At 46.1% G+C, this 17181-nt stretch overlaps 1 protein-coding gene across 1 annotated transcript; it reads left to right on the top strand.

Moving 5' to 3' along the window:
* The first annotated feature begins 3198 nt into the window (after positions 1 to 3198).
* On the top strand, positions 3199 to 15233 carry LOC120025600 (iporin). Its single transcript, XM_038970149.1, has 9 exons — positions 3199 to 4473; positions 4641 to 4941; positions 5054 to 6055; positions 9440 to 9516; positions 9686 to 9860; positions 10000 to 10105; positions 10214 to 10260; positions 14322 to 15036; positions 15122 to 15233. The coding sequence occupies exons 1-9, from the start codon at positions 3199 to 3201 to the stop codon at positions 15231 to 15233; spliced, it is 3810 nt and encodes a 1269-aa protein (XP_038826077.1).
* The last annotated feature ends 1948 nt before the right edge of the window (positions 15234 to 17181 follow it).

Genomic DNA, 17181 nt, shown 5'->3' with positions numbered 1-17181 from the left:
AAGAAATGCCACCCCACACCATGACTGACCCATCGCCAAACCGGTCATGCTGGAGGATGTTGCAGGCAGCAGAACGTTCTCCACGGCGTCTCCAGACTCTGTCACGTCTGTCACATGTGCTCATGTGCTCAGTGTGAACCTGCTTTCATCTGTGAAGAGCACAGGGCGCCAGTGGCAAATTTGCCAATCTTGGTGTTCTCTGGCAAATGCCAAACGTCCTGCACGGTGTTGGGCTGTAAGCACAACCCCCACCTGTGGACGTCGGGCCCTCATACCACCCTCATGGAGTCTGTTTCTGACCGTTTGAGCAGACACATGCACATTTGTGGCCTGCTGGAGGTCATTTTGCAGGGCGCTGGCAGTGCACCTCCTTGCACAAAGGCGGAGGTAGCGGTCCTGCTGCTGGGTTGTTGCCCTCCTACGGCCTCCTCCACGTCTCCTGATGTACTGGCCTGTCTCCTGGTAGCGCCTCCATGCTCTGGACACTACGCTGACAGACACAGCAAACCTTTTTGCCACAGCTCGCATTGATGTGCCATCCTGGATGAACTGCACTACCTGAGCCACTTGTGTGGGTTGTAGACTCCGTCTCATGCTACCACTAGAGTGAGAGCACCGCCAGCATTCAAAAGTGACCAAAACATCAGCCAGGAAGCATAGGAACTGAGAAGTGGTCTGTGATCACCACCTGCAGAATCACTCCTTTTTTGGGGGTGTCTTGCTAATTGCCTATAATTTCCACCTTTTGTCTATTCCATTTGCACAACAGCATGTGAAATTTATTGTCAATCAGTGTTGCTTCCTAAGTGGACAGTTTGATTTCACAGAAGTGTGATTGACTTGGAGTTACATTGTGTTGTTTAAGTGTTCCCTTTATTTTTTTGAGCAGTGTATATTCCCTCTGTTCCCCCCATGTCTTTGTGTGTAATTGTTTTTGTTACATGTTTTCCCCGGGTACCGTGTTGTACCCGAGTGTGTTTAATTGTATAACTTGTGCATTATTGTGACTGTTGTCGCGCTTTGCACTTTTTCCATTTGGCTGAAGGTTTCTGATGCAGTTGCGTCCGTTTGTTGTTACTTCTGCCAATTAAAGCGTGTGCCTGATCACAACTCTCCGCTCTCCTGCACCTGACTTCTTACCAGTAGCGCACAACCTGACAGGAGTATTGGTGTCTCTGAGGGGTCTTTGGCCTGGTTTGCTAACTACCTCGCTCAAAGAGTGCAGTGTATAAAGTCAGAACATCTGCTGTCTCAGCCACTGCCTGTCACCAAGGGAGTACCCCAAGGCTCGATCCTAGTCCCCACGCTCTTCTCAATTTACATCAACAACATAGCTCAAGCAGTAGGAAGCTCTCTCATCCATTTAAATACTTATACTCAGCTGGCCCCTCCCTGTATTTTGTGTTGAACATTCTACAAAAAAGCTTTCTTAGTTTCCAATGATCTTTCTCTGCCCTTAACCTTTTTCTGAACACCTCCAAAACAAAGGTCATGTGGTTTGGTAAGAAGAATGCCCCTCTCCCCACATGTGTGATTACTACCTCTGAGGGTTTAGAGCTTGAGGTAGTCACCTCATACAAGTACTTGGGAGTATGGCTAGACTGTATATTGTCCTTCTCACAGCACATATCAAAGCTGTAGGCTAAGGTTAAATCTAGACTTGGTTTCCTCAATTGTAATCGCTCCTCTTTCACCACAGCTGCCAAACTAACCCTGATTCAGATGACCATCCTACCCATGCTAGATTACGGAGAAGTAATTTATAGATCGGCAGGTAAGGGTGCTCTCGAGCGGCTAGATGTTCTTTATCATTCGGCCATCAGATTTGCCACCAATGCTCCTTATAGGACACATCCCTGCATTCTATACTCTGTAAACTGGTCATCTCTGTGTACACGTTGCAAAGACCCACTGGTTGATGCTTTTTTATAAAACCCTCTTAGGCCTCACTCCCCCCTATCTGAGATACCTACTGCAGCCCTCATCCTCCACATACAACACCCGTTCTGCCAGTCATATTCTGTTAAAGGTCCCCAAAGCACACTAATCTCTGGGTTGCTCCTCTTTTCAGTTTGCTGCAGCTAGTGACTGGAACAAGCTGCGAGAAAAACACTCATACTGGACCGTTTTATCTCTTCATTCAAAGACTCAATCATGGACACTCTTACTGACAGTTGTGGCTGCTTCGCGTGATGTATTGTTGTCTCTACCTTCTTGCCCTTTGTGCAGTTGTCTGTGCCCAATAATGTTTGTACCATGTTTTGTGCTGCTACCAAGTTGTGGTCATGTTGTGTTGCTACCATGCTGTGTTTTCATGTGTTGCTGCCATGCTATGTTGTTGTATTAGGTTTCTATTTATGTCATGTTATGGTGTCTCTCTTGTCGTGATGTGTTTTGTCCTATATTTGATATTTTATTTTTAATCCCAGCCCCCGTCCCTGCAGGAGGCCTTTTGCATTGTAAATAATAATTTGTTCTTAACTGATTTGCCTAGTTAAATAAAGGTTAAATAAATACAATTCTAATGTACCTCTATGGCAGCACCTAAGGGGCTTGTATGCACATATGCTAAGTGTCCCCATGAGTGACAGAACACTGAGCCACTCACGGCGCAACTAGAGAATATTACCAACCCCTACGCTCTGTATTTTCCGCTGGCTGCCCCACCACCACAGAGAGCACGGATCTAGGCTGAAACACCTGTATTTTGGACCTGCTTTACTCAAGAAAGCAAAAAAGAGACCATGTTTGTATGGAGGCTTTATTAACTCATATTATTATTTTTTATTTTTTTTACATTGTTTGCAAACTGATGTGTGACACATATTAATGGCAAAATAACATGAAAACAGACAACCTCCCCCCCAAAAAATTGGCCCTGAATGACGGGTCGCCACTATGAGTAGCTATGGGTGACTTTTGCTAGGTGGGGAGGAAGGGAGCACACCATGGCTGACTGAGTGAATCATGCAGCTCTGGCGCTGAACATGCTGATGGCTTGGGGCAGAGGAGGCATTAGTAGTCTGAGTCTGACTATAGAATCCAGAATTAGCATGAGGCTTCATAGTAGCATTGGGCTGCTTATCTGTTCTAGTATCATAATAAGCCATTTAATGCTCTCCTTTCCTCCTGTTTCAGATGTTCCCTTCAGAGCATGGAGACTCTTTCAGTAATAACATCAACTGCTGAGCTGAGAGAATGAACAGGACAGCCAGCCTATCAGGGGACACCCTGGTCACGTGTCACTTCCCCCTGGTGCAGCTCCCCCCCTGGCAGCTTCCTGTGCAGGCGGCTCTGTGCAGCAGCTCTTCCAAGCGGCCTGGTCGACCGTGCTCCAGCTCCGTGGTTCTGACCCGCGCTGCCTCCCTCCCCGAGCAAGGCAACCTCCACAGAGAGCCCTTCCACAACCGCCTCAGACATATCTCCTCCAGCTACTGGAGCCTCAACGAGGACTGGGGCGAGGGGGACGGGGAGGGGGGCAGTGACAGCAGTGGGAAGTGTGACTCTGGATCATCATCAGAGGAGGCGTCACAGATGACAATCTCTCAAAGACATAAACAACACCCTGTAGTTAGAGGTACTTTACGGCTACACAACTCCTTTCTCCCTAATGAAGGGGTGGATGAAGATGAGGAGGATGAAGATAGTGATGGAGATAACCTGCACAGATACCATGAGGACTCCTCTTTTGTGCTGCAGCTGCATGGAAACTCTAACTGGGCCCTGAGTAATGCTGGGAGGCGGACCGCCAAACCTTCTAGCCAATCAGCCAGTCAGAACCATGACAACAGGGGTAAAACTGTGTTGAAGGACTGTGGGGAGCAGGAGAGACTGGAGGACGTTGAAGATAATATGCTAAAATGTGGTGATGAGAGCTACTGCTTCAGCTATGGCCAAACAAAATGTTTCCCTGAGTCTTTCTCTGATGGTCTTCTAGAGTACGTCACAGACTCCTCCTGCAACAGCTCAGATGGGGTTCTCGTCAACTTCAGCGCGATCTACAACAAGAGTAACAACCCTGCCACCCCAAACGACCTCAGCAGCCCTGCAATGCAGTCATCCCAGCCAGCAGAAGGCAGAGTCGTCCTAAACCTGCAACCTTTCCCCCAGAAGCCTCAAGATGCTGGCCCCAGTCAGGGGGGCAGAACAACCTCCTCTCCTCTTGACGGGGGGCCTTCTGTCCCCTGCTGGTCACCACAGGCGCTGGACTCCAACTGTAATGTCTACCTTCCCGACGCCCAGGGCCTCCTGTCCTCTCTGGAGGTCTCTGACCTCACTTCCTGTCTCCAGAGCCAAGCCAGGCTGCTGCCCACAGGGACCACCCAGAAGTACTACAAGCTGGTGACCTGTGACCTGTCATCCCAGTCAGCCTCGCCCAGCCCAGCCTGGTCCAGCACCACCAGCGTCACCTCAGAGGGCCACTCCTTCCTCTTCAGTAAGGCCCGGGGAGAGCAGAGCCAGGGGGAGAAACAGGTTGGCATACCACAATGACTTACAGTATGTTTAAAATGATGCACAACTTTTGAATTTCTTCTTCAGGTTTTGACTAATTTGTAAGATGTATGATGAGCAGAATGACTTTCATAGCAGTTGACATTCCTGTCAACTAATCAAAGTTTTATCTGTTTCTCCATGGCCAGCAGGAAGAAGGCTTAGACAAAGAAGGGAGGAGAGCTACCCCATTGCACCGTCCTCGCTGTATGAGCTGGGACTCCCAGCATGTCACCTCCTTTGCTGAGATTGCCTACTGTAAGAGACATACAGACAGCTGCCAGAGCTCCAGCCACTCCCACACCTCCCAGGATCTGTGTCCCATTCAAGAGGCAGTTTCCCTGGGCCAGAGTAGCAGCCACTCCCCCCTACTCCTGAGTCCCAACCAAGGCAGTAGCACTGTGTCCAACCGCCCTTCTGTGTCACCGAACCATGAGACGGAGGAGGAGGGTAAGAAAACAAGACAGTTGGTATTTTTACATGAGTAATTACGATTCAGCTGATCTACCCTTGTTTTTTCCTTATATTTAAAACTTTTCCCCTCTCCCTCTCTCCCTCTCAGGGGCATGTTCATGGGCCACTCCTGTGGTTCGCTACAGTAAGGCTCAGAGGCCCACCTCCCTGCCCATCCAGCCCTTTGTCCTGCTTCCCCCAGTGGGTAAACCTCAGAGCCAGCCCCTGGGCTCCCTGCTGGACCAGTACATCAGCCACAAGAACACCAAGCCCAGCTCCAGCTCCCAGCCAGGGTCCAAGTGCATAGGCAAAGGCAACAGACTCCCAACCCACCTGCATCCCTCACCGCTAGGCAGCTATGGAGCCATCCTCCTGGAAGGCCCCTCCAGCTCTGATACCTGCTCCACCTGCACCCCCAGTCCAGAACGCTTCCAGTCCAGACTCAACTGGACACACTCCAGTCCATACAGGCCCCACACTAGCCTTGGTCTCACTTCGACCAGTCCAAAACAAGCACAAACAAGCACCAAACTAACCCAGGCTTATTCATGCCAGGACCAGCTCTATGAAGACCTAGACCAAACCTACCCCAGCCCAGCTCAGGCCCACAGTAGCCCAAACCAGTCTCATTGTAAAGATTCAATCAAACGGAGCCAAGGCATGGCTCAGATCTGCCAAGATCTCATTCGCCTGTCCCCAGAACAGAAGAGCCTCAACCCAGTCCTCCTGACCCACAGCCCTCACTGCCCCATCTCCCATGTAGCAACCATGTCACCCTCTGACAGTCACATCCATCATTCAGACCTGCTGGTTATCTTTTCTCCAGACCCACCCTTACTGCCCCACAAGACAATCCCACTATCCTCAGTCCCTATGACTGGGTCTGCAGCCTCTCATCGTAGCCTGACAGCTGCTCTATCGTCAGTGGCCCCTCTGTCCTCTCTGAGCGCCCTTCTGCAGCCCCTGGTGTCTGCAGGGCCCAGTGTAAAGCAGCATCAACAACAGCACTGTGACTCCTTCAGCCTGAGTGACAGTAGGCCACCTGTGGAGTTCTGCCTGTCACCTGAAGCCTCCTACGAGTCTCTGTCCATCAGCCACCTGCAGAGGAGAGGTGAGGAAGAGGGAGGGGCCTGATCTGTGTATAGGTGATAGAGCATGGATCAACCTGGTCTCAGAGCATTTCATATTATTTTCAAGTGAAATCAAATTGTATTTGTCACATGCGCCGAATACAACAGGTGTAGGTAGACCTTACCGTGAAATGCTTACTTACAAGCATATAACCAACAATGCAGTTTTAAGAAAAATATTTACTAAATAAAATAAAAAAATAAAAGAACAACAATAAAATAACAGTAACGAGGCTATATACAGGGGGTATGTAAGGACTGGGTGTCGGAGTGCGAAGTCAAGTGCAGGAAACAGCAGGTGCAATAACAAATGTTCTTTAATGAACACTGAGAAACTAGGCCACCCTTCTATACACTGGATGTTCTCATAAAACAACCCCAGACACGGGGGGGAACGAAAACAGTCCAGATACAACGTAGATCGAAAACAAACACCACTCTTACCAACTAACAATCCCGCACAAAGAAACGGGCGGGCCGGCTGACTGATAAGCCCAACTAATTACAAACCTAATACAAAACAGGTGTAACCAATAAACACATAAGGAGGGGGAGAAAAGGATCAGTGGCAGCTAATAGGCCGGTGACGACGACCGCCGAGCGCCACCCGAACGGGAAGGAGAGCCTGCCTCGGTCGGAGTCGTGACAGGGTACCGGTACCGAGTCAATGTACGGGGGTACAGATTAGTTGGGGTAATATGTACATGTAGGTACAGTAGGGGTAAAGTGACTATGCATAGATAATAAACAGCCTTCTTGACACCGCCTGTTATAGAGGTCCTGGATGGCAGGAAGCTTGACACCAGTGATGTACTGGGCCGTACACACTACCCTCTGTAGCTTCTTGTGGTCGTAGGCCGAGCAGTTGCCATACCAAGCAGTGAAACAAGCAGTCAGGATGCTCTAGATCACAGGTGTCAAACTCATTCCACGGGGGGCCGAGTGTCTGCGGGTTTTCGCTCCTCCCTTGTACTTGATTGATGAATTAACATCACTAATTAGTTAGGAACTCCCCACACCTGGTTGTCTAGGGCTTTATTGAAAGGAAAAACCAAAAACCTGCAGACACTAGGCCCTCCGTGGAATGAGTTTGACACCCCTGCTCTAGATGGTGCAGCTGTAGAACTTTTTGAGGATCTGAGGACCCATGCCAAATCTTTTCAGTTTCCTGAGGAAGAATAGGCATTGCTGTGCCCTCTTAACGACTGTCTTGGTGTGTTTGGACCATGATAGTTTGTTGGTAATGTGGACACCAAGGAACTTGAAGCTCTCAACCTGCTCCACTACAGCCCCATCGATGAGAATGGGGGTGTGCTCGGCCCTCCTTTTCCTGTAGTCCACGATCATCTCCTTTGTCTTGATCACGTTGAGGGAGAGATTGTTGTCCTGGCACCACACTTCCAGGTCTCTGACCTCCTCCCTATAGGCTGTCTCATCGTTGTCGGTGATCAGGCATACCACCGTTGTGTCGTCGGCAAACTTAATGATGGTGTTGGAGTCGTGCTTGGCCACGCAGTCATGGGTGAACAGGGAGTACAGGAGGGTACTAAGCACGCACCCCTGAGGGGACCCCCGTGTTAAGGATCAGCGTGGCTGATGTGTTGTTGCCTACCCTTACCACCTGGGGACGGCCCATCAGGAAGTCCAGGATCCAGTTGCAGAGGGAGATGTTTAGTCCCAGGATCCTTAGCTTAGTGATGAGCTTTGAGGGCACTATGGTGTTGAACACAGAGCTGTAGTCAATGAACAGCATTCTCACGTAGGTATTCCTTTTGCCCAGGTGACAGAGGGCAGTGTGTAGTGCAATAGAGATTGCATCATCTGTGGATCTATTGGGGCGGTATGCAAATGGGAGTGGGTCTAGGGTTTCTGGGATGATTGTGTTGATGTGAGCCATTTCATGGCTAGAGACGTGAGTGCTACGGGTCGGTAGTAATTTAGGCAGGTTACCTTAGTGTTCTTGGGAACAGGGACTATGGTGGTCTGCTTGAAACATGTTGGTATTACAGACTCGGCCAGGGACAGGTTGAAAATGTCAGTGAAGACACTTGCCAGTTGGTCAGCGCATGCTTGGAGTACACGTGCTGGTAATCCATCTGGCCCTGCAGCCTTGTGAATGTTGACCTGTTTAAAGGTCTTGCTCACATCGGCTACGGCGAGCGTGATCACACAGTCGTCCAGAACAGCTGCTGCTCTTATGCATGCTTCAGTGTTGCTTGCCTCGAAGTGCGCATCGAAGTTGTTTAGCTCGTCTGGTAAGCTTGTGTCACTGGGCAGCTCGCGGCTGGGCTTCCCTTTATAGTCGGTAATAGTTTGCAAGCCACGTGCGTCGAAGCCGATGTAGTAGGATTTAATCTTAGTCCTATATTTACACTTTGCCTGTTTGATGGTTCTTATGAGGGCATAGCGGGATTTCTTATAAGCGTCCGGGTTAGAGTCCCGCTCCTTGAAAGCGGCAGCTCTAGCCTTTAGCTCAGTGCGGATGTTGCAGGTCGACTTCAGACAAGTCCCAAGAAACTTGTGGGGGTCGTAGAACAAAACGGAGTTAAGTTAATGGGGTTAAGGGTGTTTTGAGCTGAGAGCATATAATGTGGATTGTGTGATGTGATGTTGACTGTGTGTGATGTCAATGTATAAATCAGAGGATGTGTGTGGTAGGTAGACAGTGTCAGTAATCTAGTGTTATGTCACAATGGAGAGTAATTAGATTATTACTGAACAGTCATTATGGGAAACTGGAATCCTACACTGTCTGTTACTCTGTGCTGCTGCTGGGTTCTAAAGAGAGCAGCAGCAGAGCTTTCTGCAGCAGTGCCTTCAATACCCTGAAGGGGGTTTCTTTAAAACATGACCTATTTTTCTCTCCCTGCATTGGATTGGCTGAGACATTTAGTGTGTGTGTAAGCTCCAGTGTATGTTTGTTGCAGTGGGTGCAGTGTTGTTGATACGCTGGATATATGATTCACAGATATGTTATTTTAGTGTCACAATACAGACACACATGATTATAACCAAACAATGTAAATGTCAATCCCATGCTTGTATGCACATTGTCTTGTGAAAGCAAAGCTTGAACAGTGATGTACTGTCCGTTTGACAGGGGAGAGCATTGTAGGCAGATTCAATATGCATTAAGAATGTACCCTGACATTTTAGAGAGAGCCAGAGCAAGATGGAAGGGAGATGAATCATGGATGTTCCCATGTGGTTCTGTATATACACCCTTTTTATTCAGTGTCTGATGTTTCTGGTTAATGAATCAAATCTGTTTTATGTCAGTCCCTCAGGCATTTTGATAACCCCCCTGCATGGCACAGAATATGAAATGAGCTAACTCCTGATTGCTTCTTTCCATGTTTCTCCAGGTCTGCTGAAATCTGTGAGCTTGGCAGTGGATTTGATCATGGCTCATTTTGGCACCAGTCGAGATCCTGTGGAAAAGGTAGAGTACAGCAGAGCTAAAAGCAATCTGAAGGGAACTAGAATAACCAATTCACAAAAACTGACAGTAACCCTGAATAGGATGAATCAACTCCCATAAATGTATGTTATTTTTAATTAAAGTGTAATTATTGATCATGATCATATGATAATGTCCCACTTCTCTCCAGATCCGGCTAGGGAACAGCTCTAGGAGTCCCACCATTGGTGGTATAGTCCTGGAGCATCTGTGTCCCACCATCCAGAACATTCTGCAGGATGGCCTTAGGGACCACAAACTTGACCTGATCATCGGTCATCGACGCAACCACGCCTGGAATGTGGTGGAGGCCTCCACTCAGACAGGTCAGAGACACATGGTGGTGATGATGGTAATGATGATGATGTGGGTGGTTGTGGTAGGTTTGATGCTGATGAGGGTATGACTACAGTGCTGCATTTGCTAATGGGGGTTGTAGTTCAATGGTCTCTGTTCCTATCTAAGGCCCTACCACCCAGGTGCTCCACAGCCTGCTGTCCAAGGTGAGGCAGTGCTCCCTGCTGACCAGCCACTGTATGAGACTACGAGCCTTCATCATGGGCCTGCTCAAGTGAGTCCCTTCAAGTCTCAGTCTTTTTTAGTGTATCAAATTGTGTTCTAATGGTGATTTATTAAATGTTATGATTGTAAAATGAAGGACTTATATTCTCTCTTTTAGCTTGAGAGCCTTGGAATTCTGGCTAAATCACCTCTACAACCAAAAAGGTATGCGTTTAGATTTTTTTAATTTCTCCAAATTGTTATTAGAAAACATAATGTTCTTGGAACATACCTCTCTCATATCAATTTTGTAACCACTCCCTCTTCCAATTAGGGCTAATTGGAAAAGCTGTTCAAAAGAGGACATTGTATTCCTTTCTTTTGTACTCCCTGACGAAGGCCATGCAGCTGAAACGCGTCGGTTTTTAAAAGACGTTGTTTCTATTGAACATGCCATACTAATAAAGGCATTTTAATTCATTATATGAAGAGTGCCTTGGTCCTCCTTTCTTTTTGATGACCAATTTACCCCTTTTACCAAAGAGCACCTTCTATCTACCAAAGTGTACTATTATGTACCTTAGTAGCGCTTCCCTTCCTCCTCTTTCTACTAGTTAAGCATAGCACTTGGGTGGTGTTTAGAGGAAGCAGCTCCATAGTCATTTCTTTCTGTGTTAATTGAGGACATTTTACAACTCAAACTATGGATTTTACCCAAGAGGCTACAAGATTTTCCTATTCCCATGAAGAGGGCCAAAGGATTATTACCACTACCTCATTGCTAGATGAGATGACGGCCACAGAGAATACCGGAATGGACTTATAACAAGGCTTACAGAGACTTGCAACACCTTATGGAGAAAGATACCAAACTTGACCTCAATTCTATCACCTTGTCTGACTATTGGAGGAAAGGCCTAATCCCCAGAGGACTCCGTATTATGAAGTTTCCAGCTAATGGAGCACAAGGTAAAACTGATTTTAGAGATAAATGGGAGGCTATTCTCAACAAGTGTTCTTTTGACCTAATGCTACTTCTAATAGAAGATTCTATAAAGGACAGACAAGTAGTCCAAACAGAAATTGAGGAAGTAAAAAGGAAAATCACAGAACACAGTGACAATTCTAACAAAGCACAATGTGATGAGATCTTGAAAGAGAAAGTAGACACATTCACTCTGACATTGAAACAAGACAAGCTAAGAAAATTTAGAAGAGATGAAGTAGACTATAGAGATGGCAGAGTCTTTGCCTGGAGAAAACCAACACGCAAGAATTCAGAATCGCATCCACAGAGAAGGAAGCCTAGATCTGTTTCTTTCAACTTTACAAGCAGTGACGATGAGGATCACCCCAGACGCTCAGAGGCCAGCTCCTCCCAAGATTTTTTAGATCAGGAAGAGGAGTCACGCAGGTTCCTCAACAAGAGAGGGAGAGGACGCGGAAGAGGCCAACACGGAGGGGGAGGAAGAAATCAAGACTATCCAACCACACGGAGCAGGACCAGAACAAGGCTGTGATCAACATTTCTGGAGAACCCCTTTCTGATGATTGCATAAGGGTATTGTCTAAAGGACTGTCCTTTGCCCCCACATATTCAACTAATGAATTTAATACAAAGATTGACCTATTTCTACAGGAATCTACATCTGAAGGCCTGGTACAAGCAAAACATCTCTCCAACTACAGATGCCAGTGTCTCAGGTCAGGCAGTTTCTGTTCCCTCAAAAACACCTTTTAAGCCCAAGTCCACTTTTTGTCCCATCGTCCAGAATGCCACACTAAATACATTTGCCAAGAAAGTGAATTTTGATGTGGAGAATCTGTTTAAGGGTAAAATTGACAACCAAACACGACGTAATCTTTCTAAGACAGAGAGGGATGCAGTTGAATCATTGTCCAAAAATGAACAGATTGTGGTTAAAAAAGCAGACAAAGGTGGCGCTACAGTAGTGTGGAGTAAAGACAAATATGTGACAGAAGCCTACCGTCAATTAGACAATGATGAATTCTACCAATCTCTTACCTTCAACCCTACAGAGGACCTAAAAACTGAATTGAAAGGGATCCTCACAGAACCTAAGGAGAATGGCTACATTTCAGACAATGAGTTCAAATTTCTTTTCAATGGCAGTCCGCATATGGCTTCTTTTTATCTTCTTCCAAAAGTCCACAAAAATCTTGAAAATCCCCCAGGCAGACCAGTCATTAGTGGTAATGAAAGTCTGACAGAGCCCATCTCTAAGTACATTGATTACTTTATTAAGCCTTTTCTGACGTCACTCCCAGCCTATCTTCAAGATACCACAGATGTGTTGAGCAAAATTAAGGAATTTAACAATATAGGTACAGCTTCCTTTTTAGTCACCATGGATGTGGAGTCTCTATACACCACCATTGAGCATGAACAAGGTTTGGCAGCTATGCACCATTTCTTGAGGACTAGGCCTGAAACTGAGATGCCTCCTACAGAATTCCTTGTCTCACTGACTGAATGGACTCTTAATCATAACATCTTTATCTTTCAGGACCGTATTTTTAAACAGGTCAAAGGATGTGCCATGGGAGCCTGCTACAGCCCTTCCTATGCTGGTTTGTACTTGGGTAAATGGGAAAATGACTTCATTTTGGATCCTTCTAATAACCATTTCTTTGACCGGATTATATGGTGGGGACGCTATATTGATGATGTTTGCCTGTTTTGGTCCGGCTCAGAAGATGAACTTATTTCCTCCACCAATACCTTAACAGCATTAACCCTAACATCAAACTAACTATGGAGTACCGCATGGATAACATTCATTTTTTGGACCTCGACATTAGTAAAAATGACAACGGTTGTTTGCACACATCAATCTTTAGGAAGCCTACAGATGGGAATACCATTCTGAGGGCAGACAGCTTTCACCCCAAAAGGCTAAAAGAGAATATTCCATATGGCCAATTCCAAAGAGTCCTCAGAATTTGCGATCAGGAAACTACAGTGTCAAATCTGCTGAATGGGAGAATCGCTTCTTGAATCGGGGCTACAGCGTTCAGGTCCTGAAAGATGCAGGTATAAGGGCTGGATTACTTGACAGAGAGAACTTGTTGCGAAGGGGAGTGCCTCGTTACAAAATACAGCACTGAAGCAGAGAACATTAAAAGAATCATTAAAAATAATTGAGGAATCATCCAAAGTGATACGCTACTACGCCAAGTCTTTCCTGAGCCACCAGTCATAAGCTTTAAGATGTCCTACCCTAAATGACAAATTAGTCCACAGTTATCTTTCGGGTGACTCTCAAAAAACTTGGCTTGGCCACAAACCCAAGGGCTCTTTTAAATGTAACCATTGCAGGAATATTGCACAGAAGAAGTATTTTGTTGACACAGCTTCCAAAATGGAGTATTACGTCAAGCATTTCATTAACTGTAAAACCACTCATTTCATCTATAGATTGGAATGTCCACAGTGCAAGGTGTTCTACATTGGACGGACAAAGAGACGCCTTCAAGACCGCTTGGCGGAACACAAGTACGCCATACGGGTAGGCAATGAAGACTACCCCATGGCAAGGCACTACAAGTCCCTACACCATGGCAACCCTGCCTCCCTACAAGCTATGGGTATTGATCATATTCCAGCCTCTATTAGAAAAGGGGACCGTCTTAAACAATTAAACCAAAGGGAAAGTTTTGGGATTTACAAACTACAGGCCACTAAATACCCTGGTTTAAATGAAGATATGGATTTCTCACCCTTCCTGTAGGGTCGTGATGGGTCAATTTGCTGTCATCTAGTGGATATTTTGCTCAATTGCCCTCAGCTATGTTTAGACTGTTGTTGTTCATTTTTTGCTGGGTTCTAGTGTACTATGGAATATATTGCTTTCTTATTCTTGGCACTTCTCCCAGTCATATTTAAGGTTAGAACTACCTTTTAGTGTTCTGATACTTCTAGCTTGGAGTTGTGTTTTTATGATAACATAGCTACAGAATTTCACCTTTTAATGTGTATAGTATTGCTTACTAGGTGTGTCCAATCAATTTTGTAACCACTCCCTCTTCCAATTAGGGCTAATTGGAAAAGCTGTTCAAAAGAGGACATTGTATTCCATTTTTTTGTACTCCCTGACGAAGGCCATGCAGCCGAAACGCGTCGGTTTTTAAAAACGTTGTTTCTATTGAACATGTCATACTAATAAAGGCATTTCAATTAATTATATGAAGAGTGCCTTGGTCCTCCTTTCTTTTTGATGACCAATTTACCTCTCTCATACTCTTCCCAACTCTCCTCTCCCCAGACAAGGTGACAGATCACTACCATCCATGGGGTTTCCTCGCCATGTCACATGGGCAGTGTCAGCCTCTGTTCCAGGAGCTCCTCCTCCTGCTGCAGCCTCTTTCCATGTTACCCTTTGACCTCAACCTGCTGCTGGAGCCCCGCCTGCTGCAAAACAGACAGCTCTGCTCCGAGGAACAAGCTCCACCATGCTCCACCTTTCTCATGACCAGTTGGCCCCTATTGAGAGGAGACAGACAGGGGGCATATGGTTCTATGGATGGTCCCAGAGATAACAGCAGGCCACCAGGTGACCCACACCAGCTGGTACAGCATCTTCAGGGGTCCACCCAGGGGTCAAAGGTCACGGGTCAGGAGAAGTGGGTGAGGCATTTAGGCAAGTGTAGCAGAAGTCTGTGGTCAGCCACCAGTCCAGGGTGGTGGCAGAGACGGGCTGCCCACGCAGAGGGGGGAGTGGAATATGGACAGATTTACATGGATGTCATCCACACTGAGCCTCAGCAGGGGATGGAGGGGAGGAGAGAAGGTGAGAGTTCACAGGAGAGCAGGAGGAAGGGAACTGGGCCGGAGACCCCCAGGATGCTGGCAGACCCTCAGGATGAGAGCCTCTCCCAGGGTGGGCTACGCTGGGCCAAGCTGTTTGGATCAGGAGGGAATCCCCCCACCAGGACACAGAGGGCACCTCAAAATCTCAATGGGACACAGGACCAGAAAAGGTCAGAATTGCTGAACTATGGCTAACCTGTTCCTATGGTGTTATTACAATTCCTCCTTAATAACTGTATTTCTCTTGTCTTAAAGGAGACCTTCACAGTGGCTGCAGTTGGACAGGTCTCAGCTGGGCCTATTGGCTCATACAGTGTGGTCAGGGAAACTCCCAGCTCCACAGCCTGACCAGAAACACCAGACATAGACATGGTGCCCCTACGACCACACTCACCCAACCCTCTGATGAGTGGAGAGGGATAGGGAGGAGAAGAAAAGATACACCACCAAAAATGTCAACCGCATGATCCTGAGTCAGTGTTATAGTGCACAGTGTTACACAAAGACACCTCAGCTAGAACACACTCACACTGGTCAGAAAAGCACAGACCAGTTGATACAACTATCGGAGCATGGGTGATACTTTTTGCTATGTTATTATTAGGCAATAACAACTCCCCCCATGTATTATTAGATTTACAAGTGCTTATTTTCATCTGTCATGAATTGGGATTTATGCAATATATTCTCCCTGTGAACCTGTCAATCAAACTGTGTGGTCAGAGAGGCTCCTCCCATGTTAGGGTCTTGCCTTAGTCTGAAAGCCTTGTACAACATCCCAGACTCTGCAGAAGAAACCAATTAGTATGCCATGGAGCTGCATGCATACCATACAGTAGCATCCTATTCTCCTAATAGTGTCAATCTGATCCTCTACCTTCCAACCCCTACCCCGTGACTATCCTATGAGCGAATGGAATGACAACAAAAAATGCAGCAAGGCAATCTTTACTAGCCATGTTTACTAGTGCCACATATTATGCCAGTCAGCAGCCTTGTGCAGTGGCTTATCTTCCAAAAGGAAGTTGCCTTCACATTCAACTTGACAAACATGAGGTAATCCTGACTCTAGCATGGTAAAAACAAACGTTGAAGGAGTCATTAGGTGCTAATTTAGGCCTACTACTGTGTGTGGTTGTACTACCCACATCAATATTCTATTATACTGCTTTTCTTAATGAGGGAAGTAGAGTTTTGTAAATATTTAGGGAAGAAAAGTCTAGATTTGTGTAACTGTTAGGTTCCAAATGGAGTGTTGTTTGCACAATATAAAGCTATCATGTTGTGTTTCAGGTGTACACCGTTTTGATAGGCCAGTACTACTAAGCTAAAGAGAAAGGAAAAGTCTGGATTTACGTGCAAGAATGACTTGGTTATTATAGCCTTTGCAATAAATGTGAAAGTGAGTTTATCATATTTCCTCCCCAACCTAACTGTCCTTCCCCTAAAACCTTAGAAGAATGGGCTACACTGGGGCGGCAGGTAGCCTAGTGGTTAGAGCGTTGGGCCAATAATCGAAAGGTTGCTGGTTTGAATCCCAGAGCTGACAAGGTAAAAATCTGTCGTTCTGCCCCTGAACAAGGCAGTTAACCCACTGTTCCCCGGTTGGCCGTCATTGTAAATAAGAATTTGTTCTTAACTGACTTGCCTAGTTAAATAAAGGATACACAGAATGCACCCTCTCTGAGTGTAAGTTCCCAGTGACAATCAACCTTTCTGAATAAAAAGGTATTGATTTCTCTTGTGACTTATGTTTCACATCCACTTGTACAGCAGATCAAAACAATATACACTATCGTTCAAAAGTTTGGGGTCATATAGAAATGTCCTTATTTTTTAAAGAAAAGCACATTAGCTAACACAACGTGAAATTGGAACACAGGAGTGATGGTTGCTGATAATGGGCCTATGTAGATATTCCATAGAAAAATCTGCCGTTTCCAGCTACAATAGTCATTTACAACATTAATGTCTACACTGTATTTCTAATCAATTTAATGTTATTTTAATGGAACAAAAATGTGATTTTCTTTCAAAAGTTACCCCAAACTTTTGAACGGTAGTGTATATCGCTAAGTACAGGAGAAACAGCGTTCCACTGCCCATATTGACAGTGTGTACATGTTCTGTTCATATATCATTATTATGTTTCACTCTGGGATGTACATAGTCCACAGACGAAAGGTTTTGCTGTTCCACAGACATATGCATTTATTTCAAAGTCCTTGGATTCATCACTCAAAACAACTCCATGATGTGTTCTCTACCCTAGTCCTTTATCAAGTCATGTGATTGTCTTGTGGATTGTACCTCCG

The sequence above is a fragment of the Salvelinus namaycush genome, chromosome 31 (assembly GCF_016432855.1).
Source record: "Salvelinus namaycush isolate Seneca chromosome 31, SaNama_1.0, whole genome shotgun sequence".
Classification (NCBI taxonomy): domain Eukaryota; kingdom Metazoa; phylum Chordata; class Actinopteri; order Salmoniformes; family Salmonidae; genus Salvelinus; species Salvelinus namaycush.
Note: the sequence above shows the minus strand (reverse complement) of the source record. Positions and strands in the feature narration are given on the sequence as shown.